This window comes from Marmota marmota, unplaced genomic scaffold (genome assembly GCF_001458135.2).
Source record: "Marmota marmota marmota unplaced genomic scaffold, marMar, whole genome shotgun sequence".
NCBI lineage: Eukaryota > Metazoa > Chordata > Mammalia > Rodentia > Sciuridae > Marmota > Marmota marmota.
In genome coordinates, this window is record NW_026000153.1 from 9,427,908 (window position 1) to 9,438,010 (window position 10,103).

General features: G+C 35.6%; 1 protein-coding gene across 1 annotated transcript in view; it reads left to right on the forward strand.

Annotated features, from left to right (window-relative positions):
* The window catches only part of Bbs9 (Bardet-Biedl syndrome 9), a 487,047-nt gene that overhangs the window by 125,012 nt on the left and 351,932 nt on the right, over positions 1–10,103 (forward strand). Inside the window, exon 7 of the mRNA XM_048786306.1 lies at positions 4,708–4,882. Coding sequence (XP_048642263.1) covers positions 4,708–4,882 — 175 coding nt within the window. The remainder of the gene's footprint in view (positions 1–4,707; positions 4,883–10,103) is intronic.

Here is a 10,103-nt window from a genome sequence, read left to right on the forward strand (position 1 = left end):
CCATTTTTCTGATGCCTCTAGGTCCTCCTGAATATTTAGGCTGTCCTGCATTGTTTGTACTCCTTTTCTTCCTTGCTTTTTCATGCTGCTCATGTTACTTCTTGTTCTGTTTGACTGCTGAGTTACTGTTTACTCCTATAAATTTATTTGATGCTTGGGAGGAAAGGTATTAGAAGGGAAGGGAAGAAGTCACTAAAGAGAATGAGAGTAAGCAGGTAGAATTCTTGGAAGGGGGAATAAGGTAATTGAAAAGAAATGAAAAGACAAAAGAATAAAAAATAGAAAAGAAAAAAATTTAAAAAAATAATCAAAAAAAATTAAAATAAAAAAAATAAAAAAATTTAAAAAAAATTAAAAAAAATTTAAAAAATAAAAAAAATGAAAATGAAAAAAAAAAACCCAAAATTTAATAAATGCAGTCTTAGAGTTTGATTAACTTCTCTTCCAGTTGGTATACCTGTGCCCACCGGGCCAAGCTTCTCCTCTCAATACGCGGGAACCAATCACTGTGCAGCAGCTCCTTCTCCCAGATTGGGCGGGTCTCCAATCCTGGGTACCTAGGGCCTTCTCTTGTGTCTAGTCACTTCTCCACTTTTCCTCAAGCCAGGCCCCGCTCACTGGTGACGCTCACCACAATACTGGCTACACGCCAGGTCTGCTGCTCCCGGGAGCCCTGTTTTCTTGAACAACTGGGCATACTCTCCCCATTTGCCATTCCCTCAGACCCTAAGTTTGTGGAGCTTGGGGCTGAGAACCCTCAGCAATATTTTGTTTGCCCTCCGGTAGCCACGCCCCCGGTAGCTGGTGCAAGAGACCTCAGTTGTCAGCACTGGTGGGAGCGGTAGCCGGGGGTTCCATGTTGCGGGTCCCGCGCCACTCCTGATTCCCTCGGTCTGACTATTGTGCTCACGGGAGAGCTGGGAGGGGCCCTAAGGTTTCCCCGCTGTGTGGAGAGGAAGGGCTAGGGGATTACATACCTGTCACCGCCGGTTTTAATGAAGTTATCTCCTCCGCTGCATTCTGATGACGTCAGTTCTCTGCCATGGTGGTATCCCATGCAAATGTCGACAGTTCGTTCCCTTTGCCGGGTGACCAATGCAACGGGTGGGTCCTGAGTGTCTCTCCCAAGCCCCGTCTCAATCCTGTGTCCACTGCCTATGAAGGCTCGGTTGGTATTAACCTCCGCAGGTTCAGAAGGGCCAACCAGTTGTTTCAGCGGGATTGTTTAGTGCTGAGTCACAGCAGTTTGTCTGCGAGACGCAGGCGAACGGGAGCTTGAATTCAGCCGATCTGGGCTCAGTGTGTGTTCTGAGAGGCCCAGACTGTTCGCCCCAGATCCACGTCAGCTCAGCATTGCCTAGTGATCCTGAGCAAACAGCATTTAGATGGTTTATGACTCCCTATGCCCGCACAGCTGAAGAGGTCAAAGATTTGATCTGTCCGCGCCCGCCGCCATGTTGGATCTCTCTTTACCCCTTTTCTAATTTGATAATTTCTTTTCTCTGGGCTGGGGAAGGAAACAATAAATACCCTCATAATAATGCTGTAATTTATTGTTTTCCTTATATGTACTATATAATGTTAGGAATTTTGACATTTAATCTCTAACTTGAAACTTTTTTCAGCTTTTTTGAGGTATTATGGAGAAATAAAAATCATATATATTGAAGATGCACAATGTGATGTTTTAATATGTGTATATACTTGAAATAATTATCTTAAGCTAATTAACAAGCTCATCTCCCCACATAATTACTTTTTAATTTTTAATTTTAATTTTTTTGTGGTGCAAACACTTAAGATCTATTCTCTTAGCAAATTTCAAGTGTATGATACATTGTTATTCACTGTTTAGTCACCATACTATACATTAGGTTTCTAGAACTTACATGCCTTATAACTGCAGTACCTTTTGTATAACTTTGTACCCTTTGACCAGTGTCCCCCCACATTCCCCACATCCCCTTTCCCTGGCAACCTGTCTTCTACTCTGTTTCTGTGAATTTGACTTTTTTAGATTCTATAAGGGAGATCATGTAGTATTTTTCTTTCTATCTAGCTTATTTCACTTAGCGTGATGCCCTCTAGGTTTATCCCTGTTATTGTAAAGGCAATCCCAAACGTGGGTGAGGTGATATCTCATTGTGGTTTTGATTTTCATTTCCCTGGTGATTAGTGATGATGTATACATTTTCATATATCTATTGACCATTCTTACCTCTTCTATGGAAAAATGTCTATTCAGCTCCTTTGCGTACTTCTTAAATTGAGTTATTTGTTGTATTGCTGTTAAGAGTTCCTATTTTAGAGGCTAATCTCTTATCAGATACAGGGTTTGCAAATATCTTCTTTCATTCTAAGTGTGTTGCCTTTTCATTTTGTTGATTGTTTTCTTTGCTGTGCAGTGCTTTTTAATTTGATAATAATCTCATTTTTATGTTTGTTTTTGTTGCCTATTCTTCTGTTGTCCTATATTAAAAAAAACATTTATTTATTCCTTTAAGCTCACTATTACTGAGCTTCCTCTGTGTTTTATTCTAGGAGTTTTACAGTTTCAGGTTTTATGTTTAAGTCCTTAATCCAGTTTGAGTGGATTTTAGTGTATGGTGGAAGATAAACATCCAATTCTTTCTTTCTGTGTGTGTGGATATCTAGTTTTCCCAACATCATTTAATGAAGAGGCTGCATTTTTCCCATTTCATATTCTTGGGGCCTTTGTTGAAGATTGGTTGATCAACTTGGAGCTATTATACAAATATACTCATTTTATAAATGAAGAGGCTGAAGCCCCAGGAGTATCTGCAACTTGTTTATAAAAACTACAGTTGTTGGACCATAACTAAAATAAGAATTGATGCCCTGAATGAGACCTGGGGATTCTACTAATAAAAGATTTTCCTTATAATTACAAAGTTTTTGCAGCATCCATTTCCAACACTTGGAAGCATTTTTATTTCTCAGTGCTGGGAGCAGACTGGTACTCTTTGCTTCTGTGAATACACACATACAACCTGCTAGTATATCCAGCATGCATACACCTCTTTGGGGAACCTTTAATAATATGGAAGACAAGGACTAAATTAAAAGTTAAATGTATGCATATTAAAAACCTGAGCATTGAGAGAATATCTTTTTTTTTTAAAAAAATATATTGTTTAGATGTAGATGGACACAATATATTTATTTTATTTATTTATGTGGTGCTGAGGCTCAAACTCAGTGCCTCACACATGCTAGATATGTGCTTTACTACTAAGCCACAGCCTCATCCCCCAGAGAATACCTTTTTTAATTAAAAGATTTTTATTGATGCATGTTAATTATACAAAATGGTGGGTTTCATTGTGGCATATCCATGCATACATAAAAACATCATTTGATTAGTCCCTATGTCTCTAAATAGATCTCTGAGTGGTTCAGTATATATGTTTAGTGAATGTTCATTTGTTGAAACAGTATTCAATTTTAAGTGTCCCTTGAAACTTAAGGATGATTAACCCTTTGTATTGGTAAATATGAGCCAGAATATGTTGCAGTTAAAAAGCACCCTTAAATCTGTTTGTTTTCTCTTTTAATGATAACCTTCTTTGGCTATATGTGTTTCTTTTGAAAATTGTTCAGCTATATTATTATCCTTAGATAAAAAGAAATTGCATCTATTTCTATGCAATTTGATTTCTTTGAGCAAAGCCACTCTTTGAAATTTAAATATACTATATACAATATTGCTAGGGATATATGAGGTATTAAGGAATAATTACTATAGGACTTGCTGTATATGGAAGTATGAGCTAGAAAAGACAAACTAGAAGGTTGACCTTTTATTTATTCCTTTAATGACTGGCTTAATTTTACTCTGACATAGTTTCACCCTATACAGTAAGTGATGAGATACACTAAACATCAAAGCAGAGCGTGCAGAGTTATAGCCACTAGATCTTTTTCAGATTAGTGATATTATAAAAACCATCATCATCTTAGTATATTTTAAGAACTGTGAGTTTCATAATTAATACTGATAGATTAATAAAAGTCACCTAAAATCAATCTATTGTTTAAGGCAAGCAGGGATTCACGTTTTTCAATATTTGTATTTTTCACTCCCAACCCTGCTTAGCATTGTGATGTATACACAATTAGTGAGTAAGACAAGTTTATGGATTTTATCTGGAGTGTGTGTGTGTGTGTGTGTGTGTGTGTGTGTTTTGTGTGCTGGGGAGAGAATCCAGGACCTCTCACATGCTAAGCATGCATCTCATCATTGAGCTATAGCCTCCTGTCTGTTGTGCTTGACTAATCTAGATCATTTTAAAGTATGGAATTGACATAGGGTGAACAAGAGTAGCAGTTCCATAAACAAGAGTTTTTGTTGTATTTCTGAATTTGGAAAAAATGATATCTTACCCAGAGTCATGATTATTCTTAGGGATTATTTTGTGGTAGAAGATTTCAGCATATGATGAATAAAAATAAATGTACTTAAAATTATAGACATACTTAAATAATGTAAAAATTGGGAAATGTATGTATATTAATAGTAGTAACTTGATAGCTTCATTTGTTTGTAATTTAAAATTTAAACTACCATGCAGTTGCCTCTTGGGGAAAAATTAATATTTTATTTTTTTGTGTGGCAGATAGTAATAAAATAAACCATTATAATTACAAAAAGACTAGGTTATCTAATTTCTTCTAATTCTTTCTTAGGTCGAGATTTGATTTGTATCCAGTCTATGGATGGGATGTTGATGGTGTTTGAGCAGGAGAGCTATGCTTTTGGGAGATTTCTGCCTGGTTCTCTTCTGCCTGGCCCTCTTGCTTACAGTTCCCGTACAGATTCCTTCATTACTGTCTCTTCCTGCAGACAAGTGGAAAGTTACAAGTATGTTTGTAAATTAAATCTTTGAAATCATAATTTTATTGGTTTGTTGCTGATTAATTCTTTTCCACAAAGAACTTGAATATTTCAAATGAAAAACAGACTGGTTTCTTTGATAAAATGTAGTTGTGCTTAGAGCATATCACTTTTTATTATAAAATATTTGAAAGGCAGTGTAGTGCAGTGATTTGTGAGGAGGTGCTGAAGTGTCTCTCTCTCTCTCTCTCTCTCTCTCTCTCTCTCTCTCTCTCTTTTTGCTCATAGCTGTCAGTGTCCTTATCTAGGTTCTAAAGGAGGTAATAATGCTCATTTTGACAAGGTTGTTATAAGGATTAATGGATGTCAGGTTGCCTCTCTGTAGAAAATGCTCAACAGTTACTGTGATTATTCCGTGAATCATAATAAAATAATGTTGAATGAAAAAAACCAGACAAGAATGTGCTTGTATGAAATGATTTTATACCAAAAAAAGAATGTATATGACATTGGAAAAATAGTAGAAAAGATCTAAGTATTATTATGAACGTTAATGATTTTAAAAAAAAAAACTATTCTGAAGAAAGGTGAACTATGAAAATGATCCTATGAAAACAGCTTATAGCTGGGCATGGTGGTATATGCCTGTAATCTCAGTGACTTAGGAATCTGAGGCACAAAGATTTTAAGTTTGAGGCCAGCTTCAGCAACTTAGCAAGACACTGTCTCAAGTAAAATATAAAAAGTACTGAAGATGTGTCTTAGTGGTGAAGTGCTTCTGGGTTCAGGTTCCAGTATAAAAAAAAAAAAAAGGTTTATACTTTTTGCTAGAAATTCTTATTGATCTTGGTGAATTGTGTTTGAGAGAGACCATTTTCTTCTTCGTCAACTAAACTTTAATAAAAATTGAAGCTTTTTGTTGGGAGAAAGATTGGAGAAAAAAAGTAGAAATTCAGAATGGGGAAAAAAATAGAGCTGGAGGATTTTAAAACTTCAGTTATTTTATTGTTATCTTTGTGATACAACATTTAAAAATTTAAACATCTAAATAACACATCATTATAGAACCTGATTTTTCCCAAGGTGAGAATATATAAATTCATTAGCAGATAACTGTAAAATTTTTGTCTTCAAGTATCAATATTGTATATATTGTGAGTTAATGCAATTTTCCCTTCATAAATGGCAGTGTACCCTCTGTGAATAATTGTTGGGTCACCTAGGGTTTAAAATCCTGAAAATAAGCAACTGTTTGTGACTATGCAAAAATTGATGCAGGTAGTGTATCATCATGTTATATTCCTTCTGTAACTAACTTAGTTCCGAACTAAAGGAAATCAGTGAATTGTGGCTACTGGTAAGAAATAAAATATTATATATATCTTGAGAGGTTGAGAGAACTATCTGTGTCATTTACTCAGGCCTGCCAAAAGTTAAGCAGTATTAAGAAGATCTGCTTTTCAGCTTTCCACCCAGCTTCTTCTCCTCACCTACTTGCCAAGTAGTGTTATGCTAGGGTCACAATGCAAAGAATTGAATGTTCCATTACTTACTCTTTGAAATATGTATATAGGAATTAATTTGGTAATAACTCCAGGAGTTATTGGGTGAGGAAGTGGTGCATAGTTTGCTTACTGTTAATGTGTGTGTTTAATTTCACAGAAGCCTACATTGTTTTAACTGTGGAAATTCTCCAACATACCAATTTATTAAATTCATCTCCATCTAGTACTAAAAATGCATGCTTTATCCATTATGAAACTTTTTTTTATAATGGTAAAAATGAATGAAATGTAATTATGATTAAATGACAATCGAGCGGTTTTAAGTTCTATGTTGTACTTTCAAGTTTAATAGGTTAAATTCAGTAATAATCACTGGTGTAATTTAGGATTGGAGAAAGCATGAAAACTATAGGTTTGTTCTTTTGAGGCTTCACTAAATCTATTATCTATTAATAGAATGTAGTTGGCTAATAGCATAGGTTTTTAAGATATAGTTCATTTTCATTTTTGATATTGACATTTAATTACTTTAATCTCTGCTCAGTCATGTTCAGACAGAAACTAATGTGAGTTTTGGATCTCAAATTTTTTAGTTTGCATTAGAATCTCCTGGGCATCTGGTTATAGAATGAGCCATCATTCTAGTACCTTAGATGTATTGGGGATAAGATCCAGAAATCTTCATTATAAATGCATATTCCTAGTGATTCTAATTCAGGACACACTTTCATTGTGATTTTTCTTTTGAATTGAAAGAATTGTTTGTCCTTTTGGACTAGGGGAAAGGGCTTTTGTATTGTTCTCTGGCATGTGGGTTCAAACTTTGAATCCTCTTTTATTTTTTTTTTCCTTTCCTTTGCCTGTCAGAATTATTTAGTCAGTAAACACTGCCCATTCTAACTTTAATTCTCTTATTCAGCCCTTGCTTCCCATTATCATTGGTTCAGGCCTTTATCATTTCACTTGGCTTTCTGCACACACACCCCCCCACCCCCCTGCAATCTAGTATTTGAAAGGTCTTTCTTATATCTGTGCTTTTAAATCACTTCTTGAGTCTAGAATAAACTTCATTTTCCATTTCAAAATCTGAACTTTTTTAGATAGCTGGCCTTCTGTAATCCCAGGGTTTCACAACCATAGATTCAACCAATCTTTGATTGAAAGTGTTCCAAAAAAAGGTATCTGTTACAGACTTTTTTGGGTCATGATTCCCTAAACAATACAGCATAACAACTATTTACATAGCATTAGGTATTATAAGCAATCTACATGTGATTTAAAGTACATAGAAGGGTTGGGGATATAACTCAGTAGTAGAGTGCCTGTCTAGCATACACAAGGCCCTGGGTTTGATCCCCAGCGCCACAAAGCAAAACAGAAGTATACAGGAAGATATGTGTAGATTATAGGCAAATACTATGAAACTTAATGTAAGAACTTTGAGTATTTGCAGCTTTGGGAATCCACAGAGGTGAGGGTTGGGGGGCTCCTGGAAACAGTTCCTTATGAATATCAAAGGTCGACTGTATTGACATTCAGTGCTTTTATAATCCAGCCCATTTAACCTCTGTGATGTGGACTTTTCAGATTTGGATGGGACTTTTAAAGTTAACTGGTTCAACTATTCTTTTTTCATCTCTTAGATATAAAATTGCCAAAAAACATTGAATTTTTTAACCCAATATTGTATATGTTGCTATCTGTATCATACAGACATGTTCCAGAGTATGTCTTATACTATCAGTTCTTGAGAAAAGAAATGTCTTAACCATCTGTTCACTGACTGAATAATTTAGTTCATTTATTTAGTCATTCAATTAGCCATTGTTTTCCAAGAACCTTCTCTGCTACACACTGTGCAAGGTACTGGAAATGAAAAGTTAAATAAGATCTGTCTATTGTCCTCAAGTAGTATTCAAGCCAGTGTAAGAGGCAGCAAGTTGATCAGCTATTTCTGTACTTTGTGATACCGGCTACAGCAGAGCTTTGCTGAGGAGGTCTGTATCACAGTGCACGTTAACTGGTTCAACTACACTTTTTTTTTTAAAATCTCCTAGATTAAAATTGTCTAAATACATTGATTTTTGCCCAATATGATATATTGCCTTCTGTATCATATTGACATGTTCTGGCTTTTAAGTGCTGCATGCTTTCACTGATATTAAATATTTGCCCCTTTGTTTTTCTTCTTGATTGGAATCAGTATTCCTGGATGACAAGGAATTTTGTATCCCCCTGAAGTGCATCATACTTTGCCGAGAGTAGGTGTTCAATAGCAATTCCATGAAGGAGTAAAGTAGGTAAAGAAAGCTTCTGTTTTGTGACAGGCGTTTTTCAATGAAAATTGTTCTACTGGCATAATCAAGAATTTTTTAGCTATCATGAAATGAACATAATAATGCTTTGTATGCTGAGTTTCCATTTCTAGTAAAGTTCTCCAGGTTAAATATTAAGGTCCTAAAAATCACCTGGTACCCTTTGAGGTGACAACGGTGTTTCATTTGAAAATAAATGATTTCAGAGGGTTTACTTTGGTGCTCTGTGACACATCGATCCATATTTTAGTTACTTACTGCTGTTTTTATGATGTGATATGGAAGAGCACTAAATTATATGGTTGAATTTGTCATTGGTGCTCCATGGGACTGGTTAAACTTTGAGTCAGAAAGTACTGCCATTCACCTAGAGTTGCTGTATTTGTGATTAGCACCTTTCTGTTCTGAGAAACATGTCTGACACTCTTTCATAAAATCTTATTGCATGGGGCCTGATTATTCTTTCAGCAGTCTCAACAAGGGAATTTTATTCTTTAGCTTATATCACTGAACACTTGAGTGGTAAGAAAAAAAGGAATCAAGTGTTTTCTTTATTTCAGACTTTCCAAGTCTGCTTGGATTTGTTTCGTTTTGGAAATAGATTTTCATGTACATTATTGGTCACAGTTAAGAGGAGTTAAGGGAGAACCATAAAACAGATGCTATTATAAGTTTGTCATCATCTAAACTTACTGTCAGTTATGTTTAAGTAATAAAATACTCTTCTGAGTTGTCTTCCAGGAAGTGAATAGTCTGGATTTGGAAATCAGGAGTCAATTTCGGCTGTGTCTCTGCCTGCTGTTTTGATGTTAATGAGGCCACTTTAGGGGTTCACTTATTCCTCAGATGAAATAATAACCCTTAGTAGTTATGTAAGAAGCTTCAAACAGCTCAAGAAGCTTTGGATTTTAGCAACAATATCATTAATATCCATATCATCCTCAGGTAGGCTGGTGTCTCAGGAAATAAACCACCTATGTAATTAATTGCCTGGGGTTAGATCTATAGTGGGACCAGTTCTGGGATAATGTTCTAGTCACCAGTGCATACTGTTTCTGTTATTATGAAATAGAAATAGAAAAACATTCCTATTTGGAGACTTGGAAGGTGAGGCCTAATTATTTGGCACTTTTGGAGACTTTGGGATTTTGATGGTCAGTCTGAGATGGTATAGAGATATTTGCTGCAGCTGCCTGTGAAATCTTTTTTTTTTTTATTTTTAATTTTTTATTGTGGGTTGTTCAAAACATTACAAATTTCTTGACATATCATATTCCACACTTTGATTCAAGTGGGTTATGAACTCCCACCTTCACCCCATACACAGATTGCAGAATCACATCAGTTACACATCCATTGATTTACATATTGCCATACTAGTGTCTGTTGTGCTCCGCTGCCTTTCCCATCCTCCACCATCCCCCCTCC